The sequence below is a fragment of the Vitis riparia genome, chromosome 18 (assembly GCF_004353265.1).
Source record: "Vitis riparia cultivar Riparia Gloire de Montpellier isolate 1030 chromosome 18, EGFV_Vit.rip_1.0, whole genome shotgun sequence".
Taxonomy (NCBI): domain Eukaryota; kingdom Viridiplantae; phylum Streptophyta; class Magnoliopsida; order Vitales; family Vitaceae; genus Vitis; species Vitis riparia.
In genome coordinates this window covers 13,818,238-13,840,973 of record NC_048448.1, presented here as the reverse complement: position 1 = coordinate 13,840,973, position 22,736 = coordinate 13,818,238, and the positions used below count along the sequence as shown (strand labels likewise).

Here is a 22,736-nt window from a genome sequence, read left to right as displayed (position 1 = left end):
TCTTTGCATTTTGAGCACTGGTCATCATTTGTTTTTATTCATCAGTTAGTTTTGTTTTGTTAGCATGATATCACGATGCATGGTCCTGTTTGGAATTACCTATTTGAGGTTAGACATTTTTCATTACATGATGGATGAGCATATTTTAGAGCACAATAGTTTTGGAGCATTTTGTATCTCAATTTGTTCATCGTCACACGCTGGGGCATACCCCATTCTTTGAGAGCATCAGACCTTTCAGTAGACTTTCATTCACCTTTTGATTTAGTTGTTGACCCTTGCGAGTTGCATACTGGGGCATACCCTCCTTCCCTAGTATCATCAGACCTTGCACATGCTTTATTATCTTTTGACCTAGTGGTCGATCCTTATGAGTTGTCATACTAGGGCATATCCCCTCCTGTCGAGTTTGTTTGCATCGTTATCCTGGTTATCCTTTGGCTTTGGGCTACTTGATCAGATCACCATCATGTCAGTTCAGTTTGAGTCAAGGTCGCATATTTATTGATCAACCATTTTCCTGTCAGTTTGTGTTTAGTTCGAGTTTTTGGAACCACACCCATATTAATCGGTCATTCACCTTGTGTTCGGTTTGAGTTTTTAGCGTAGATCGCACCTGTACTATTGGTCACATCTTTGTCTTTTCCTTAGTTTGGTGATTTCGCTCAAGGCGACCGTGTCCCGTCATTTTTATGTTTCAAGTGTTTTCGGTCATTGCAACCGCGTCCCGTCTGTTTAGGTGATTTTGGTCATGGCGACCATGTCCCGTTCTTTATATGTTTTAGGTGATTTCGGTCATTGTGACCGCGTCCCTTCTGTTTTAGATGATTTTTGTCATTGCGACCGCGTCTCGTCATTTGTATGTTTCAGGTGATTTCGGTCATGTCGAGCGCATCTCGTCCTTTATATGTTTCAGGTGATTTCGGTCATGGCGACCGCGTCCTGCCCTTTTTATGTTTAAGGTGATTTCGGTTATTGCGACCGCGTCTCTTATGTTTTAGGTGATTTCGGTCATTGCGACCGCGTCCCTTCTATTTTAGGGATTTCGGTCATTGCGACCGTGTCCCATCTATTTCAGGTGATTTCGATCATTGCGACCGCGTCTCTTCTATTTTAGGTGATTTCGGTCATTGCGGCTGCGTCCCATATGTTACAAGTGATTTCGGTCATGGCGACCGCGTCCCGTCCTTTTTATGTTTCAGGTGATTTTGGTCATGGCGATTGCGTCCCATCATTTTTATGTTTCAGGTGATTTCGGTCATTGCGACCGCGTCTCGTTCTTTTTATGTTTCAGGTGATTTCGGTCATTGCGACTGCGTCCCATCATTTGTATGTTACAGGTGATTTTGGTCATTGCGACCACGTCTTGTCATTTTTATGTTTCAGGTGATTTCGGTCATGGTGATTGCGTCCCGTCATTTGTATGTTTCAAGTGATTTCGGTCATTGCGATCGCGTCTTGTCCTTTTTATGTTTTAAGTGATTTCAGTTATTATGACTGCGTCCCATCTGTTTTAGGTTATGGTGACCGCATCTTATTCTTGTTTTCCTTCAGTTTTTTTTGTTTCGGTCATTGTGATCGTGTCTCATCTTTCTTCGGTTTTAGGTGTTTTTGGTCATTACGGCCCATCCCATCATTTCCTTTAGATTTGGGTGACTTTAGTCTTTACACACCTTGTCCTCACAGCTTCATATTCCATCCTACTTTTTTATAGTAGATGTGTGGTTTCTTCATTTGTACACATTTATTCCTGTGCTCCTTGGTGGTTCAGCTGCTACATGACTTCGACATCAATTTTCGAGTCACGTTTGGAAACTTTTCTAAGGGAGTCTGGACCCATAGTGTATCTTTAGAGGCACCTTAGAAGTTTTCATTCTTGCCATTTTTGTAGGGTTTTAGAGCCTTTTTGTTCTTGCTTTGGTTTAAGATGACCCATGTCATAGTGTGACAAATTTGGTGGTCTTTCTTGTTCTTTGGCAAAGCCCACTTCGTTTCGCTTGTGTATACGCTTGCACTCGTGAACTCTACCGAAAAGGGGCATATTTGTAGACCCCAAAATTCGTCCTAGCCTTTTTTTATTATTATTATTTTTATTTTATTGTTTTATTTTATTTATTTATTTTATTTTTTACTTTTGTTTATTTTACTTGTTTTAGGATTTCTGGTTAATATTTATTAAGCATTTTCTTTTTTAACTTTTAACCCAAGTTTTGTTGGAGAATCAATATTGGCCTTTCATTTTTTCCATCAAATCCACATCACCCATTTCAAACAAAACCCTAAGCCTCTATTTTCTCTCTCTATCTCAACCCAAGATAGTCGCCACACCATTTTTTTCCCTCACATTTCTCTCAATTTTCTCTCGTTTTCTCTCCGTCCAAACATCTTTTCCTGCGGTTCTCTTCCTTTTCTTTTATTTTTTTTTTCTTCTTTTCTTTTCTCTCTATCTCCATGGAAAGCCACCATTGCCCTCAGTTCACCTTTGCCACTGTCGGCCACTGACGACGTGATCTTCTCTACCTGCATCGCTACAATGTCGTCGGAACCACCATCTCCACATTACAACACCGCCGCACTCCTCATCATTGAGATACTGCCTTCATCTCTCCATGGGGCTGCTCTGGACCAGCCATCGTTCATCGCCTTATTGCTCCACGGCGCTGCGGCCATTGCCCATAGGTATCCGCACTCGGTCCATCCTCTTAGTTGCCCCTATAGTCATGTTCTGACAATGCCGCCGAAGTGATGCTAGGAATGTCAGCCTCCACACGAACCACCAGTGACACCCACTGTCTCCATCCCTTTCCAAGTCTCTTTCACTTCCAATCGGCAATGTCCTCCAGCCACACTTCTTTCTTCCTCTCTCTCTCTTCTTTCCTACCCAACATCACTCACCATCTCTATCATCCTAAACCTGCCAATTGTTGCCTTAACAGTCATGATTGTGCTACTCGGCCACCTCAGAAAATTCCAAGAAAACAACCTTCCCCACCAAAGTCAAGTTGAACCCTTTTCGGTTTGATTCGCCTACATGAGTTCTTCAAAGAAAGATGAGTTCTCTCTTCATTGATTCGTACAGTAACGGTTTATGGGATTTGGGTATTTGCTTTGGATAATTAGATTTGGGTTATTGGATTTCCTATTGGGCCTTTAATATATTTATTTGGGATTATTTTGGGTTGATTTTTGTTTTCTATTTACTAGTGTTAGGCCTTGGCTTGTTGGATTGCTATTTGGTTTGATTTAGGCCTATTATATTAGTTGGATTTGGGCCGGTGTATTTATCAAATATTGTATTGGGCCTCGCCCTTTTTGCTAATACATGATTGTGTCATTTCCTTTTGTTGTTGTCGAGAGCGGGAAGGGATGTGCAGTGTTGATTGGGAGCAGTTAGAAGTGGTTGAAGTAGGGTATGGGCACAGACAGAAAATTGGTGGAGCCGGATGTGGGATAAAGAGATCACTTGCAGCAAGAAGGGGGAGGAGAGACGACTAGAGGGAAGACTTTTTCTAATCTTCTCTGATTTTTTGATGATTTTTGTGAGAGGGTTGAGGGTTTGTTTGTATTTTTTAGCTTCATTTTGGAAGCTTTTAGAGGGTCATTACTGTTATTGGGACTGCACTTCTAAGGTTACTCCTACATCCTTGTCCTCCAAGTTTTGTTGTATATATTCATTTCGGTTTTCTTCTTGTCTACATGTGGATCTATTACCAGTGTTTAGATTTTATGGTATATGTATGTTTAATTTGTTATTCATGGATTAATTTTTGTTTCCATTTATTTGTTATCATTGTTTAATATGCCCTATTAGCCTTTGTTTTGAGAAGTAGTATATTTATTTATGTTTTATTTTTCTGTTGAGGGAATAATCCAATAATAAGATAATGTTTTTGTTTGAAAAATATTTTATTTTATTTTATTTTTTGTTACTTCTTATTTTAATGAACGAAAATTCTTTTCAGAATAAATAGTTAGTCCTTTTTAATAAATGTTTTGTTTAATAATATGGTTTTTGAAAGACTTCTTTTTATGTTAATAAATGTAAAAAACCATCTTCTTAAAATCATATCAGAAACCTTTTCTAAAAAAAAAATAAAAATAAAATGAAACTCTTCAAAAATTGAAAAACGGTTTTTTTTTTAGAAAAACATAAGAAAAAAGAAACATATTTTAGAATAAAATTGAAAAGGAAAAAAAAATATTTTTTTATTTAATAAAATCAAATTTCCCTTTTAAATAAATTGAGTTTTTTTATATATTCTTTTAAATAAATCTTTTTTTTAATTTGATATCACGTTTTTAAAAATAGATTTGAACTTTTCTTTTCTTTTTTTATAATTAATTTAAAATAATTTTTTTAGAATGAAAATGCAGATAACCTTTTTTTTAAATAAATAAATAAATTGTAAAAAAAATTTTTAATAAATTTGAGAGTTTTTTTGTAAAGTATTTTTTTATAATTATTTTCTAATTCAAATAGAAGTTGATTTTTGTCAATAAATTTTTTTTTGTAAATATTAAAACAAAAAAAAGCTATTAAAATTTGTTTTGAAAGGAATTCTTTTTTGTAAATAAAATTGAGAAAAAGGTCTTTATTTTTAGATAAACTTATATATATATATATATATATATATATATATAAATTCTTTTCTTTTCTTACTAAAAGTTAAACAAATACCCTTATCTAAACTAAAATTTTGAAAAATCATCTCCTTTAAATCAAATTTGCAAAAGACTTTATTATTATTTTTATTCATAAATAAAATTGTAAACGGACACTTTTAAATAAAATTGAATTGACATTTTTTTAATGGTAAAAATCAAGTAAAATTCTTTCCTTTTAAATAAAACAGTGAAAATGTACAATTATTACTTTGAACCAAATATAAAATTTTGAAGTTTTTTCTTTTTTAATCCAAAATCAAATTGATTTTTTTTTTTTTTTTTTTTGTAAATAAAATTGTAAAAAACCATTCATTTTTTTTTGTAAAAGCAAGTAAAATAATTTCGTTGCCAAATTAAAATTTTGTAATAAGTTTTTTTTTTTTATACAATAAGTACAGATAACTTTTTTTGAAAATCAAATACAAATGAAATTGAATCAAATCATTAATTGAAAATAAATTGAAACTTCTCTTTTGTAAATAAATAAATAAAAATCACTAATTCAAAATCAATCTTTACAAAAATCCTTTGAAATTTCTTGAAAACTATTTTTTTTAATATTTTTTTTAGTTCAATAAATCATTTTGCATAATTCCTCTTCATTTATTTTGTATATTCTTGTAATTAGATTTCATCATTTTTTTTTTTTGTATATTAATTTTCACTATGACTTGTACATTGATTATTTTTCTTGATATCCATAATTAATTAATTAATTGTCACAATTACTTCATTTTGTTTAGTAGAGACCGTATGTGTATGGGCTTAGAGGGGTGTTACGGCTCACCACCGTACCTTCCTAATAGGTAAAAACCAGACTCGATTTTTCACATACCTGTTTTTCCTTCAGGAGTCACACTTAGGGTTTTTTTTTTCTTATTTTGTTTTCCCGTTAAAAAAAAACTTAAAATAAGTGGCGACTCCAAGTCTTTTTCTAAAAATCAAATTTTCAACAAATAAATAAAAAGCAAGTTGCGCCATCGAGTGGAAATGCATCGAGCGAAATGCGAGGTCCACAGGTTTATATTGAAATTATCTTTCAAAGAGAACTTTCTCATGAAAAGCTACATGAAAAATGTCATAACTTTTAGCATGAAATGTAATTGTATTTTATGAAAATTAATTATATTTTATATGAAAAGTGTTTTTAATGTGAAAAATAAGTGTTTGATAATATTTTGAAAAACACTTTTAAAATTTTTTAAAAACGCTTGAAGTGTTTTATAGGGAAGCAATTGGAAGGTATTTTTTTTTTTTTAAATACTTTAAAAATTTTCAAATATTCCTAAAATAGTCAAAGTGTTTCTTATTATTATTTTTTTAATTTTACTTTGTTCAAATTTTTTATGAAAATTTCTCACCAACAACAAGAGAACTAATATTTAGAAAATAATTTCATGATTTTATACAATCACATTGGAAATTATTACAAGTTTATCATAAAGTAAGCTCAATGAGATCAATTTCTAATTTTTTTTTATGTACTCTACATTATTTCTATTTTCATAATCTTAAAAATAATTTTTTGAGTTTTTTTTAACAATATAAATGTTTACAAATTTTTTTGCAATAAAATTTTATATATTTATTATTATTATTTTTTTTGTGATGAATGTCCTTTTTTGTAATTTATTAATATTAAAAACATTTTTGTACTTATGGGACATATTTTCAAGAGCATAATCACTTTTTCATATTATGATAAAAGTGTTATTTATATATATAAAAAAATACTTCTTATAAATTCAATTTTTTTTTTTTTTTTTTCAACATGATTAGATCAACGTAGAATGAATCTTCAAAGCTTTTAGAGCTTCCCTTTTCAAAAATTTTATTTATTTTTTATTTTATAGACGGCAACGCATTTGGTTCACTTTTAAATTAGAGCCATTTAAAAGGCATCTCTTAGTTACAAATTTGAACAATTTGATATTGGTTACGGGTTAATTTAACTTGTAAGGAACAATATACACTTATTATTCTTAAAAAATTTAGTTTATAGCAAATTTTCTAAGGAACAAAGATGCCTTGAGGAAAGACGTGAGGATTGGGCTATGAATCTTTGGAAGATGAAAATAGATCCAAAAAATAGCAGGCCTTCTACACACTACTTAGGGTGTTTTCCAATGCAAACAATTGGTCTTGCTGATTTTTTTTTTTTTTTTTTTTACCCAAAACAGATACTTCTTCCACTGTTTTGACATTCTTACCAAGCCTGAGTTGCAGATACGGTATTTACAGAGTTCTCTTTAACGTCTCCCCAAAATCCTGTATCTTGTGAATGGAACACAAGACTCTGAAGGGAAACAAGCAAGATTTTTTAGTAGTGTTTTCCAATGCAAACAATGACAACCTATTCCGAATCTTAACATGAGAGTCAAGTCACTGTAACTTCAAAACAATTCTACTTCACAAAATGAACCAGAACCTCACTACAAATAGGCTTCCAATGCTCCCATCTTCTCCACAACCACAACCATAACCATTCTAACCATCTTCTTCAAAGTTTCCACTATCCATATCACCTCAATGACTTCTTCCCAGATCAATTACTACAACTTCCCACCTTTTTCTCCTCCTCCACCTCCTCCTCATAGACGTCCACCACCTCCACCTCCTCATATAAACCCACCACCACCTTCACCATCACCAGACAGCCATCCCACAGTCATAATCATTGTGTTCGTCTCATTGGGTGGTCTATTCTTCCTTGCATTCCTCTCAGTTGCTCTCTGTTGCTTCCTCAAAAAGAGGAAGAAGAAGATGGTTCAGGAGACAGATATCATAAAGGTCGACGAACATTTGACAGTGAAAGAGGCCATTGTCCCAGGCCCACATGGAGAGCAGGCTGTGGTGCTGTTTGTGGATGATGATGTGCATATCCAAGAAGAGATCAGAAAGAACGAGAAGTTTGGCCAAGGTCATTTGCATGGTAAGTCTGCCCAAGGCATCACTAGCGCAATTGGAAAGAAAAAGAATATGGTTCAAGAAACAGAAATGGTAAATGTCGATGAACATTTGAAGGTGAAGGAGGCGATGCTGGCAGGACCACATGGAGCACAAGCTCTGGCACTATGCATGGAAGATGATAAGCATATCCATGAAGAGATTAAAAAAAATGAGAAGCTTGGTGAAGGTTTGCATGGTAAGGCTGCCAAAGGCATTACTGGTGCAATTGGGAAGGGAAAGAAGATGGTTCAAGAAACAGAAATAATAGATGTGAATGAACATTCGAAGGTGAAGGAGGCGATGCTGGCAGGACCACATGGAGCACAAGCTCTGGCACTATGCATGGAAGATGATAAGCATATCCATGAAGAGATTCAAAAAAATGAGAAGCTTGGTGAAGGTTTGCATGGTAAGGCTGCCAAAGGCATTACTGGTGCAATTGGGAAGGGAAAGAAGATGGTTCAAGAAACAGAAATAATAGATGTGGATGAACATTCGAAGGTGAAGGAGGGAGTTATAGCAGGCCCACATGGAGAACAAGTTGTGTTACTAACCGAAGAGGATGATGTGCATATTCAAGAAGAGATTAGAAAGAATGAGAAGATTGGTGAAGGTTTACATGGCAAGTCTGCACAAGGCATTACCGGTGCAATTGAAAAGGGGGGATACTCATCCATTTCCAATCATCGTCTTGGACACAAGGCTTGAGAATCTTATGCTGAATTCCAGTGAAATGTACAAACTGGACTCTGAATAATATGATTTATATATGTACTCTTTTCTCCTTTTGTTGGAATACAATTATAGACAATGATCACTCACAATGGTATAGTCAAAGGTCATGTCAGAATATATGTCAAGAATGACCGATTATTAATCACAATTTCGGGTTCTGATTATTCATTACAATTTCCGTCTCTTCTTCTCGTTGCCACATTTCTATATAATGTTATATATATTGAAAGCAATTTTCTGGTCTGTATATCTTAAGAATGCTGTAAGCATCATATATTATATGCACTGAAATTTCAAAATTGGCATCGAAAATGGGCTTCTGACCTGTGATCCCCTGGTCATTAGGTACCCAATATCAGATATGGGAGCAAAGGTCTTATATATAACTTATTAATTTATTTGTTTAACCACTGAAATTGAAGTTAAGTACATTCAGTAACGAGTATGACACCATAAAATCTATCTGGCTACTCAGAAGCCCCTGCATAAGTTCTGTGCCAAAAATTTATGAAGTGATCAAATACATACCCACCACTTCATTTGGTCACCTCCAAGTCAGAACCGTTTAAAAGGTGTCTCTCAGAGAGAATTTTGAACAATCTTCGATTACTTATAGGCTAATTTAACTGGGGAGGAACATAAGCATACACTTATGATTGCTAATAAATTTGAAGAATGGCTGCAGGAGTAATGGGTTATGGTCTTTCACTGCATCAGAAGATGAAAAATAGATCGAATGTAACTGACCTAAATATTCGATCTTGAACACTTTCTTTCCTGGTTGATGACCCTGCTAAAGTAGAATGCCTAAGGGTTGTAAGCGAGCTCATCAGCAACTTATTAGAGCTTCAACTTTTGTCTAAAGCTTAATTTTCCTGGCATATGTTGGGATTTGTTGAGGACTCTTAATAATCGAACCCACCCCAGCTAATCCGATTAATGTTTTTGTCAACTCATGTTTTGGAACTGACCAGATTGAGCTATTACTTGACACATTCTTAGCCAAACGACTAGTCACATGATGAGATATTGAACAGTAGAAGCTAAGCAAAAATGAGCAAAAAATATTTCTTGTTGGATGACATTGTAGTTACATTTATATGTAATTTAATTATGGTAATTTGCATTGCCTTTTCTTTTTTCACAATTTTAAACGTGAAAAGTTGTTACGTCACTTTTCATTGATAGCTGGGTTCTGTGACATTAACGTATGTATGGTTTTTTAGATGAATATTTTGATACAATTTCCATAAGGACGGGGGAAAAGAACTTAACAGATACGCAAAACAAGTAATTCTTCCACTCTCAACTTAAACATCCTTACCTAACCTGAGTTGCAGATACAGTTTTATTTCTCTTCCATTCCTTTTCAGGTAACCATCTTCCCCTCAAAACCCCATATTACTGGGTATAGAGTATTAGGCTCCAAAGAGGGAAATGAGGAAGATTTTGAGTAGTGTTTTCCAATGCAAACAATGACAACCTATCCCAAATCTTAGCATGAGGGTCAAGTTACTATAACTTTAAACAAATTCTACTTCACAAAATAAATAAACCAGACCCTCATTACAAATAGGCATCCAAATCTCCCACCTTCTCCGCAACAATTCAAACCATCTTCTTCAAATTTTCCACTATCCATACCATCATAATGGGTTCTTCCCAGACCGATTACAACAGCTTCCCAACTTTTTCTCCACCACCTCCACCTCCTCATAAACGTCCACCACCTTCACCATCACCGGACAACCATCCAACAGTTATCGTCATTGTGTTTGTCTCATTAGGTGGCCTGTTCTTCCTTGCGTTCCTCTCAGTTGCTCTGTGTTGCTTCATCAAGAAGAGGAAGAAGAAGGTGGTTCAGGAGACAGACATCATAAACATTGACGAGCACCTGAGGGTGAAAGAGGCCATTGTACCTGGGCCACATGGAGAGCATGCTGTGGTGCTACAGCTTGTCGATGATGATGTGCATATTCAAGAAGAGATCATAAAGAAACAAGACATTGCCAGCGCCATTGGAAAGAAGAAGAAGATGGTTCAAGAAACAGAAATGGTAAATGTGGATGAAGATTTGAAGGTGAAGGAGGTGGTTGTACAAGGTCCACAGGGAGCTCAAGTTGTGGAAGTATCTATGGAGGATGATGTGCATATTCAAGAAGAGACTACAAAGAATGAGAATGTTGGTGAAAGTTCACACAAGGAATTAATCACTAGCGCAATAGAAAAGGGAGAATCCTCTTCCATATCCAGTCATCATCTTGGAAACAAGGCTTGAGGATTGTGTACTACTGCATAATTTGCTTGATGTGCCCTCTTCCTCCTTTTGTTGGAATACAATAATAAACTTGTAACCTAAGTGGAATGATATCCACAATGGCATAGTGAAAGGTCATGTGTGAATACAGTTACTTTATTCCTTCTCCTATTGCCACATTTCTATAAAATGTTACCCATATTGGAAGCAATTTTGTGGTCCATAATGGGTGCAAAGGTCCAAATATATTCAAGAAATTTGGGATCTACATCTAGTTCAATTGGTAAGAGGGTTGATTTTTATAACTTTTTAGTTTCTGTCTAACCCACTAACTAGCTATTATAACACCATACCCCATATGTGATTGTGCCGCTGATTATTGATTATCTTCTACTCAATGTACTCAAAAACAAAAAGAAATTTTGATAACAAGACAAGAGCGAGAGTGCCATGAAAATTTGGAACTAATTTAATAAAAAACTTTTATTTGGGGTTGTACTACATTACTATATGCAGGGGTTGAATAAGAAAAGTCCAAAAGTGTCCAAAACACAAGAAAACCAGAAAGAGGATAACTCAAGCCTCTCTCCTCACCACCTCCACGGCTCCACCATCCAACACCACTCACCATCCTCTCTCTGCTGCCTGCACCTCACTCATCTACAAAGCCACCTCTTTATTGAAGATCCAGCTGAACCTGGCGCCTTGCGGACCCATCTTCCTGGCTCGCTCATCGGCTCGCTCCTGCAGCTTTCTGATCCTGGGCGCTAATCCACACACGAAGTCCTGCGCACGCCTTCCCTCCCCCGTCAAGCCCTCCAGCTTCTCCAGCTTCCACCGTCCGATCAGGAACTCCAGTATATCAGCGTAGTCGTCGGCCGTGTAGACCCCGAGGCGCTGAGCCACGGCGGAGAAATGTTCGAAGAGGCGGGGGTCACAGCCGTCGTACATTAGGTGGGCGGGCATGGTGATCTTCTTGCGCATCATGTCGGCGATGGCGAGCATGGCGCCAGTGGGATCCACTTCTAGGAGCTTCTCGACGATTCTGGAGTAGGCGTTCTCGTGGCGCCTCTCGTCGGCGGCGATGGTGCCGCAGATCCGGGCGAGGACTGGATCGCCGCCGTCCTTGGCCAGGCGTGCGGTGTTGCCGTGAGATACGAAAGTGGCTCGCTCTTGGAAGGACGTGTAGACGAATCCCAAGTATGGGTTGTTTTCTGTTCCCGGATCCTGCCAATTTTCATCCACCACAAATGTATATGAATCTGCTTATATCATCGTTAATTACTAAATTACTGCAGTGCTTCCACAATTGCTCCTAAAATGCTTTTAATTTTATAAAATGGAATCAAATCCATCTTTGAATTTTCGAAAATTGAAAAAAATAAATAGAAATTGACTTGAAAACGTGTTCACTGTCACAGTCAGAAACATTTTCTGATACGAAATGTTGCTTTTCACGCTGCCAAAAACCGGCAATGAAATAAATGTTTTAGGGCTGCTAATAAAAAAAATTTCCTCAAAAAATCCTTTTCATTTACACCGATTCGCTTTAAATCCTTCAGGGAAAAAATTTCTAGATCACTCACCATTCCGGCGCTGATCAGGTACTGCACCGTCCTCTCAATCATACGCATATCAACCCGACCAGAAAGATAGAGATAGGTTCTCAGCAGATCCCCGTGGCGATTCTCCTCCGCCGTCCATGACCGGGTCCACTTGGCCCAGGGGCTCGCACTCGCGCCCGTCTCATCTCTCACCCCATCAAGCGTATTGATCATCGTCTGATACGTCGGCAAGGCGTCCTCCGTTATCATATCTCCCACTAACACCACGAAGTACTCGTCCGGAAGCTCCGCCGTCCGATCACGTAGCTCCCTCACCTGCTCAGAAAACGCGTCGAACGGCTGCGCGGGGTCCGGCAGGAAGTCCTGCGGCTGCCACAACTGCTCCACGGGCTTCAGAAGCGGTAGGACCCACTCGGAGGCCCACCCTTCCAGTGACTTGAACACTTCCACCTTTTCCGGTGGCATTGAGTGCGTGACCTGTTGGCGCGCCGGAGCTGCCACGGCTGAGAAGGTTTGTTGCCGGAATGTGAGAGAGGGCCTGGGAGGTCGGAGGCGGCGAGTGAGATTCCGCCCACGTGGAGTGCAGGGAAAGCGTTGTTTGGGGACGGCAATTAGAGCTTCCATGATTACTCTCTGTCTCAGAGGCTGTTCTCTCGATCGCAGAGATTCGGCCGAGGAACAACGTTTGATATATATGTATATATATATATAAAAGATGTGTAACAAAGATTTGCCATTTGTTCTGCTTTTATTACAGTAATGCCATGTCGCAAAATAACCTTTACAGTTCGCTCCCCTGTAGCAAATGACCAGATAGTCCTTGTCTAATTACTTCTTTCATTTTATTTTTTTTAGGTACATACTAATTGGATCATTATGTTATTTTTTTAACTTAATAATTACGTTTCCGCCAAGCCATAATCAGACAGTAGAATAGAAGAAGAGATTAGGGCTATTTATAATGGTCCGATTATTAAAGGAAGAGTTGACAATTTAAATATTATTGAAAAAGAAAAAAAAGAAAAAAAAAAAAAAAGGTAAATAAAAATCGATAAAATGGACATGAAGGGTAATTTGGGGATTCAAAATGAAATAAAATCCATCATTAAGAATATTTGTGTCATTAGGAAGAAACAGGTGGTGGTTTTGAGAAAACCAGGGGGTGACGCTGTGGTTTCGAGAGGGAGAGCTTGATTCTGTGGGTTTAGAAACAGGTGGTGGTTCGGAGGGTGAGTTTGGACTGTGGGCTTTGGACTTGGGAGTGGTAACAAGACTGCGTGTTTTACACCCAATAAATAATATTAAAGAAAAAAAAAAAAAAAGGAAAAAGAAGAGTAGAGTCAGACATTGCTGACGCGGGTTTGAAACCCAAAGTGACACATCTTCCATGCTATTTAGCCAATACGACACCTGGTTGGTTCATTGGTTGCATTTTTCCCCTCTTCTTCAACTCCCAACTTCATTACTTCACTCCAACACTCGCGCTTCTTCTCCACCAAAACGACAACGTATCGCACTGACTTCCTCTATTAAATGAATTTAATAAGTAAATAAAACCGCTGGGTCATCGCACGTGTAGGACCTTTATTAATATTTTATATTTTTTTATATTTTTAATTTAATTTTTAATAATTTTTAAATTTTTAGTCCTTTTTAATCCTATTAATGTTACATTAATTAATGTCATAATTTTTATTATAAATAATTATATATTATTGTAAATATATAATATAAATATAAAATTGAATTCAAATTTTAAATTGAATTAGAAGAAATATATAAACAATAAATGAATTACTTCAAGACCGTATCTAGTTTAACTTTACACAAATATGATACAAACATATATTATATATAGGTGATAATATATTTTATATTAAGAATGACAAAATTCAGATACGTTGGAATGGATTCCTACCATCCACCTAACATAAAGAAAATGCATTTATTATGATAAAGTATTAAACAAAGTTGACCATGATTGAGTAGTTAGCTTTCAATATTTCGGTTAAAAAATAACTTCGATGACGATGAATAGGTGCACTATTACGCAACGAGGATTGTAACTTTTCATGAATTTCCAAATTGTCCCTAGATAACGAAACTTTGCCCCTTTTTTTTTCCTTTTTCTTTTTTCTTTTGAGGATTGATATGCCAAATGATATTTTTGTTTCAATTTTTGTCTTTTCCTTTCCCTCTAAATTTAATTTTTCCTTATCATAACGGTATAGTTCCTATTAGTATCAATGATACAAGTCGAATCCCAGATGTAAAAATATAAGAAGGTGATACACAAAAGTTGATCGTCATCCCATGTGTAGGACCTTTTTAAAAAATATAATAATTTTTAAAAACAATACTTTAAAAAATATCACCTTATACCAATAATGCCCTCATATGAATTTCAGTGCATTTTGTTGAAATATGATTTAGTGCATTTTATTGAAGACGTATCTTCGAACACATTATTTTAATGCATTTTACCAAAGCCCTTGTAAAATATGATAATTTGGCAGTGGAAGTTATATTTTCTATTACTTCATTTGGAACTTTATACAAAAATATAGATGTGTTGTACAAAGAAAGAAATAAACAATATTCCTAACATATCAGAAAGTATCCTAAAATGAAGAGAATCAATTATTGTTAGTATTTGATTTCCAAATATTGTGAAAATCAAATACTATTAATATTTGATTTCCAAATATTATTAATATTTTATTTCTCTGAGTTTTCTAGATTTCTCTAGATTTATGGAAATATAGATGGAAGTGTCTTCTTGCCCTTTATGCGCTTGATTCCATGTATTTCATTGAATATTTCCTTTAACATACCCCTCAAGCTATAGTGGAAATGAATATGGACACCTAACTTGTTCGAAACATGATGAAAACATTATTTGACAAAGATTTGATAAAAATATCAGCAAGTTTAGAATATGTGGAAATATAATAAGTGATAAGGGTACCTATAGCCGCTTTCTCTTGTGCAAAATGAAAATCAAACTTAATATGTTTAGAACAAGCTTGAAACATTGGATTAACGGACATGTACAAAGCACTAACATTGTCAAAAAATAATTGTGGTGACTAAGAAAAGTAATCCAAGTCAACCTAACTGTGGAGAAAGCCAAAGAGAGATGCTCGGCCTTGGTGTTTGAGCAAGCAACAGTTGATTGTTTCTTTGAACACCAAGAGATATAATTTGCTCTAAGAAAAAAACAATAACTCGTGGTGCTCCTTCTTGTAATGAGACAACTTGCCCATATGGCATTATTAAACCCATAAGAGATATTGGACTAGTGGATAAGTAATGTAAACTAAACTATTGGGTTCCCTTAAGATATCTTAAGATACACTTTACAACAATCAAGTAAGCCATAGTAGGGTTACTAAAATTTTGACATACTTGATCAACTGTATGAATAATATCTGGTCATGTGAAAGTTCAGAATTGGAGGGCTCCGAAAATACTTTGGAAAGTAATAGTATTCGTTAGGAACCTTGGATTTCTCCATTCTTTTACCCTAAATCATATAGATGCATGAAAAACTACCCTAGGCCTTTAGATCCTATGCGACGAAAGCAAAAATCAAATTTTTAGCATTCTAGAATCAAGAGGAAAGTCATTAAAGAACTTTACCTTTGATTTGGATGTTCCCAATTCAATTCTGCTTAGTAAAGATGAAGAACAATGAATCTAGAAGTCTTATACACCCAAGATCTTTCACTTGATGATTTGAACCACAATCTTGGCACTCTAAAGTGTGGGCTTTGGAAGAGAGGATCTCTTGGTTCTCACTTTCTCTTCCTTTCTTTGGATGTAGGAGACAAATTCATAAAAACCCTAACCCCAAAAGGGGTATTTATAGGGTTTCCCTATTAGGCTTAAGTGACTTGAGCTCATTAAGGCTTGAGTCATTTAAATTAGCCTAAAATGGATCTTAATTGATTAATTAACCACATAAGGTCATTTAATTAATCAATTAGCTCAATCAAGAGAACTTGTTCACTATCCCTTGTGCAACCTTGTATAATTACCAAAATACCCTATGTATAAGAGTGAACCAAGAACCAATTAAACCCTCATAAACCATGTCATCATGGTATATGAGTTCAGAGAGGAGACCATTGGGACCCATAGGAGTATCGACTCTCTCATAATCAAATTTTGAAGTTGATTCAACATTCCGCTAAAGAGAATTCAACTGCACTCTAGTATCCTATGTAAATAACAACGAGATGAAGCTTGGGTCCATGACCTACTATCTATTAGGATAGAACCCTTAAAATCATGACATGATGTAATAAATTTGAAATTCATTATTTATTTAATGATGTTCTAGTTTCATTTTTATCTATCCTTATTCCATGTATTTTATTTTATGAGCATTCTTGTTTGTATCTTTTGGATTATACGTGACTTAGGTGCATTAGGATTTGAATAGAAGATCTAAGTTATGAGTTATTTGCAAATAGATGACTTGTTCATAGTCGGTTAATGGATCTAGACAACCCATTAGAGGTTGTAGTGTACTACCTTCTAATTGGAAGAATGACTAGTCTTGGCTATTAGGATGGGTTTCCCATGGTGAGTGCACTAGTGTGTATGGTTACACATTAGACAGGACCTATGGTGAGTTTTGACTTAAGACTATCAAATAGTCATGACTCCATCAAGTTGCTTCATTATGTTGTCTCTTAACCTTGAAATAATATTGAGCTTGTGCTGAAATTAGTAGTGACTTTGACATAAGGGTGAAATTGTAAGTTGATCATATATTCCCTATAGATTGGGTCATTATTGATGGAAGTTGATAGCAATAGGTATTCTCAATAGAGACACCATGATATCTCTTGGGATTGAGATAGTATGTCCCCTTGGGTGATCCTAAGGAGGTATGTTCATGAAAACTGTGGTCATAATAGTTCCTTAAGTGAAACTTAACATAGACTCTTTTGAGAGTTAATATATATCAATTGAACACACAATAGAAAAATCTATAACTCAATGATAGTAGAGGTAGTCTTAAAAGGCTGATAGTTTTTACCTTGTTAAACTACAGACATCAGTTCATGAGGAGACTGAACACAATGGATAGCAAGTCCCAGACCTGAGCACTTGGTGTCTCGTTATTATTTTCATAAGATATTGGAGTTCAATTGATTTTATGGAATAGGACGTTGAATCAACTTTAGAATTGGATTTTAAGGGAGCCAATATTCCTATGGGTCCCAATGGTCCCCGTTTTAAGCTCATAACATTGTTGGCATAGGTTTTGAGGGTTAGATTGACTCTAGGTTTACTTTTGTGCATAAGGGTATTTTGGTAATTACACAAAGTTGCACAAGGGTAAGTGAACAAGATCTCTAGATTGGGCTAATTGATTAATTAGTAGGTTATGTTGGATTAATTAATCAATTAGGACCCGTTTTGGGCTAGATTAGGTGACCCAAGTCCTTAGTGGGCTTAAGTCACTTAAGCCTAGTAGAAAACCTTATAAGTACCCACTTAGGGGTTAGGGTTCACACAGTTTTTTCTAGAGAGTCGTCTTCCATCTCCAGAGAGAAATAGAAAAAGTCATAGCCTCCACTTTCTCTTTTATCCCCACCGGAAGTGTGTTAAGATCAAGATTCGAAGAGTTCAAGTTTACAAGACTTCTGTGATTTTATTCTTCATCTTCATCACATGGATTTGATTCAAGAACATATGAATCTAAGGTATGGTTTTCGTTAGCACTTTCTAAATCCCTTTAAATTTTAAAACTGTTATTTTTTTTTTTGTGCATAGGATTTAGAAAAGGTCTAGGATAGTTATGCATGTTCCTAACCTAATTCGAGCTTGAGAAATGGAGAGATTCGAGTGTTTTGCAATAACTAGTATCAGAGCCATAGGTTAGTAATCGTGTTAGAACCATTCTAAGGTGTGATAACTTGGTGTTGTAGAGTTTTTGTTTATCCCATGGCCCAATGGATAATTAATGTTCGTTCTTTATTATGATCTTGATATAATTTTATGGTTATTATTGTGATTGCTTTTTATTGAGAATGTAATAATTACTTAGATTGTTGTTTACTTTTCCTAGATATGTTTTAAGCCTCATAAGAAGCATATGATTTTTGTTCTTTTGTAAAAATCTTGTTTTTATCTTAGAATGATATGTAAACTCCAAATCTTTGCAGTATAGGATTTTGTTGTAAAAATCCGTTTTTTTTTTTTTTTTTTTTTGTATCATTCTTTATAACCTATGGAGATTATGGAAACAATCCGAAGCATCACAAAGTGTTTGAATGCATTCCCTTGCCGAAAAAGAGAAAAGAAGGCTTCTTGAAGTTTTTTTATAACCTATGGTGTTTTAAGGGAAAATAAATATTCTTGGAAAATCTTGATTTGAGATCGTTGGTAACACGGTTTCATCATTTTTAAATTAAAATTGGGATCATTTCCCATGAGATTTTTAGGGCAAAACTCATATGGTTTTGAATATTAGAAATTTAGGAATCCAAGGCTTCAAAAAGTTCACAATTCGAAGTTGAAACAAGGGAGTTTTAGTTGATTGAATCAAGGTTGCGCAAAGAGCATGGCAACATAGTGATGCTAACTTCAACTCAAAATTGGGGCTATCTCACATGATCTTTTTGGGGCAAAACACATACGGTTTTGAAGTTTAGGAAGTCAAGAATCCAGTGTTTCAAACGGATTGCAATTCAGAGTTGAAACGTGGGAGATATGACTGATTGAAGCAAAGCTGTGCAAAGGGCATGCAATTACAGGATTGAGTTCGAGCCAAATTGTTTTTGGTTGTTTGAGCCCAATTTTTGGGCCTCTTTTTGTGACAATTGGGCCCATGGGGTTTTTCTTTTTTCACTAATCCTATCTTTGGTTTCAAGGCTATTTTGGTAATTTGGATTTTATCCAAGTTTTAGTTACCAAATTTGCAACAGGATTCCTAAGGCCATGTGAATTATTTATTTAATCTTCTTTTATGTCTTTTATGTTTTTTTTTTTGACATATAATATATTTTGGTATTCTTAAATAAATGAATTTTTATTTTTTTTTCCTTATTTTAGATAATTTATTAAATTAGAATGTGCTACATATTAGGAAAATTTTATTTTAGGAAAAGACAAGTTGGAAAGAAATAAGGAACTTACTTCATTTTCAAAATTAAACTCTTAGAGATTTTTTTTTAAAAAATAAATCTTTTTAGATTTTAGATCTCTAAAAATCTTTTTATTTTAAGGAAGAAGTTTTATTTTTCCAAGTCTTTATGAAATAAAATATTTCTTATTTAACACAAGATTCTAATTTAAAGAAATAATTTATTTTTGGAAAAATATATAATAGATAATTCATGATTAAGATAGCTTACCAAGATATTGTTTCAAATAAAATAAATTAAAATAGTAATTTTGGATTTTCTTAAAAGAATAAATTTTCATGAGTTTTATTTCCATTATTATTTATTTAAGGAATTGGTTGTTGTCATTTGGAATTTCAAATTTATTTTGGAAGTTTCCTTTATTTGGGTTAGTTGGTTCTCCAATCTCTCTCATCTAGAGAGAATGAGAATGACACCTAAATTAATCCTCCAAGCCACCCCCCTCGAGAATGAGGAAATTGTTTAGTTTGAAAAGGAAAGTTCAAATATAAAGAATATGAAAGATATCCTTATTTGACACACAAGTCTCAATTCAAGTAATAAATAAAAGTTTTGAAAATTCTCATGATGGATAATTTATTTTAAGATAGTTACCAAAATTGTCTTAAAGTCTCTCTTCCAAAATATTAAGTGGGAATGGGTCATAGGCAAGCTCATAGTCTCCAAGATTGAGTCCATCTTGATTTTGGGCCCATCACTATCCTAAAGATGGGATGACCCAAAGAATCAAAGGATATGGACTATCCTTTATGGACAAGATTATATATGTTTGTGGTGGGAGTGGTCAATCCTAAAGATGGAACTCTTCACTTTGTAACATTGATGTCAAGGATCTTGGTTACACACTTAACTTAGACATGAAATGGTAGAATCATCAAAAGTGGTCTCACTTGCGTCGGCTAAGGGCTAAACATAAAGGTATGTTGATCAATGCCTTAGGATAACCCTAGGATGTTTAAGGCAGGTTGATTAATTAGAAAGGGTCTCTACCTAGTAATAAGAGTCATAACCTACCTAAAGTAGGCTTGATTCTTATGATACTAGGATACCTTGCATGGATATATTTAGTTTAAGAATATTATATTTTTGCTAAATTATTACAAACTTGCTTTGAATGCTCAATTTCTTTTTATTAATGCATGGAATTATCATATTTGTTATAGATATCATGTCTTTAACCTATCACCTATTATCTTTTGTTTAAATTGGACCTAATTATATACTGAAAATAATCTGGATATAGTATTAATTGCATAGAAGCTGATTTTGGTAGAGTTTTTTATTTCCTCTTAACAAACCTATCATAAAGTAAGAGAAACATATCAAATATGACATAAGACAGATTAAAAGACTAATTTTTTGTTTGGCAGTGATTCCAAGAAGCGTTTTTAACATTTCTAATACTTGAAAGATAAAATTTTTCATGTGTTGGAAATACTAAAAACACTTCCTAAAATAACTACCAAACGCACTTTAAGTCTTTCATTCTTGGGTCTTTAGATAATGTGTTGCAAAAGCAACACATGTTTATTGTCATAGTCTATGATATTCTCTTTAAAGTTGCAAAGGTTATTTGGTGATAAAGGCAAATCAACTAGACAAGTTACCCTAAAGATTATAATGAACACTAGGATTCAAGTTATCTTAGAGATCTTACCAAATTCCTTTGGGATAGGTAAGAAGATTCTCAAAGAGTAAAAGGGTATACATATCAAAGTCAATGTTCTTCAAGCTTTTTTGCCAAGAAAAAAAAAACAACAATATCAAATAAGGAAGTTCAAGAAAATAAATGAGAGAACAAAATCATGGGCAATGATTCCTTTGTGACCTTTTAGGACTCTTAAAAAAGGAATGGTTGGAGTGCCCAAGGATAGGCAAGTACACATCATGTTCTTGTTTTTGAATACATAGTGGTGGATAAATTCCAAACCCACTATTTTTAGTTCTTTACAAGGTTTTCAACAAGTAAGAAGGTCACATGATGAGATTATACTTACCTTAGCTTCAATTGGAAGATTAGTTGTGCAAGTTAGTGGGAGGTATTACCTTTTTTTATGCGAGACTCCATTATCACTTTTCCTAATGAGAATAGTCAAATCTCACTAAAAGAAAGAACCTAGTACTAATCAAACATTTGGCTTCTAATGCCTATATCATATTAATCTATATAAGATTCAAAGACTAATTAAGTTTGGACCTTCTTAATCTAGAATATCCTTTAGTTTATGAATCCTATATAAATGGTAAAATAACCATGAGACCCCTTTATTTTTAAAAGACTTGGAACCAAGGAATGTTTGAAGTTAATGCATACTCATGTATATGGACCTTTTTGTGTTTATATAGGGAAAGTATATGTATTTGATCATTTTATTGATAAATACTCTAGTTTTGGATATGTAGATAGGAAATCTGATGCCTTGGATAAATTCATTGAATTTAAGGTGGAATTGGATAATCTATTAGGTAAACATATTAAGGCACTTCGATTAGATTGAGGTGGTTAGTTTAGTAGGTTTGATTCTTTCCAAATGAAGCATGAGATCATATCCCAATTGTGTGTACCAAGGACTCCATTGCAAAATGGACTAATAAAAAAAAAGATATTCAACTTTGATAGACAAAGTGAGATCGGTGATTGGTTTCTCATTACTTCCCATATTCTTTAGGGGGGTATATCTTAAAAACTATGTAATACATTTTCTTTTTCTAAAGAGGTGTATCAATTTATAAGATATCCAAGTTATTACTTTATAGTCAGAATTATCAGAAGGTGTTTGTTGCTACAAATACCAGATTGTTGATTAAAACTATATGACATGTAATAAGGCAAACAATGATATAGATTGGAGAAGACTAGAAGATAGTCACACTATACGCAAGATACTATGGATCCAATACCAACCATTCTCATTTCTAGTACACCGATGCCTTGTCATAGTAGGAGGGTTGTTTAACAACTAGACCAACTCATGTATTTAGGAGTGTCTTTCAAGGCCATTCTAAAGGAATATGAGATCGATCCCACATATTATGATGAAACAATGAGCGATGTGGATGCACATATTTGGCAAAAGGCTATGGAAACAGAGTTAGAATTTATACATTCTAACCAAGTCTAGGAACTTGTAGAAGCACCTGAAAGAATAAAACCCATAAGGTGTAAGTGGGTCTATAAAAAGAAGGGAGGCATAGATGGATAAAGGGAAAAACCAGGATTTTTTTGTTTCCCAAGTCCGGATCAGGTTAGGATTATGCACAACTATTCTAGGCTTGTTCTAAATCTTATGCACAATGGAAAAATAGTATTTTTATACTTTAAAAAAAAATTAAAAAGTGCTAACGAAAACCATACCTTAGATTCGAATGTTCTCGAATCAAATCCACATGGTGAATATGAAG

General features: G+C 34.7%; 2 protein-coding genes across 2 annotated transcripts; one reads left to right on the top strand and one right to left on the bottom strand.

Annotated features, from left to right (window-relative positions):
• Positions 1 to 7,149: 7,149 nt before the first annotated feature.
• Positions 7,150 to 8,523, top strand: LOC117906323. Its single transcript, XM_034819309.1, has one exon. It carries the CDS (start codon positions 7,195 to 7,197, stop codon positions 8,320 to 8,322), a length of 1,128 nt encoding a protein of 375 aa, XP_034675200.1. The 5' UTR covers positions 7,150 to 7,194; the 3' UTR covers positions 8,323 to 8,523.
• A 2,529-nt stretch (positions 8,524 to 11,052) lies between these two features.
• Positions 11,053 to 12,854, bottom strand: LOC117907960 (stearoyl-[acyl-carrier-protein] 9-desaturase 6, chloroplastic-like). Its single transcript, XM_034821648.1, has 2 exons — positions 12,193 to 12,854; positions 11,053 to 11,833 (listed from the first exon to the last, which is right to left on the bottom strand). The coding sequence occupies exons 1-2, from the start codon at positions 12,793 to 12,795 to the stop codon at positions 11,267 to 11,269; spliced, it is 1,170 nt and encodes a 389-aa protein (XP_034677539.1). The 5' UTR covers positions 12,796 to 12,854; the 3' UTR covers positions 11,053 to 11,266.
• Between the last annotated feature and the right edge of the window lie 9,882 nt (positions 12,855 to 22,736).

What these genes read in the sequence shown, in the direction of transcription:
- LOC117906323 (XM_034819309.1), top strand. Translation starts at nt 7,195, where the DNA reads ATGACTTCTTCCCAGATCAATTACTACAACTTCCCACCTTTTTCTCCT.
- LOC117907960 (XM_034821648.1), bottom strand. Translation starts at nt 12,795, where the DNA reads ATGGAAGCTCTAATTGCCGTCCCCAAACAACGCTTTCCCTGCACTCCA. An exon ending in ACCTGATCAGCGCCGGAATG is followed by an intron (nt 11,834 to 12,192) that starts GTGAGTGATCTA and finishes GAAAATTGGCAG; the next exon opens with GATCCGGGAACAGAAAACAA.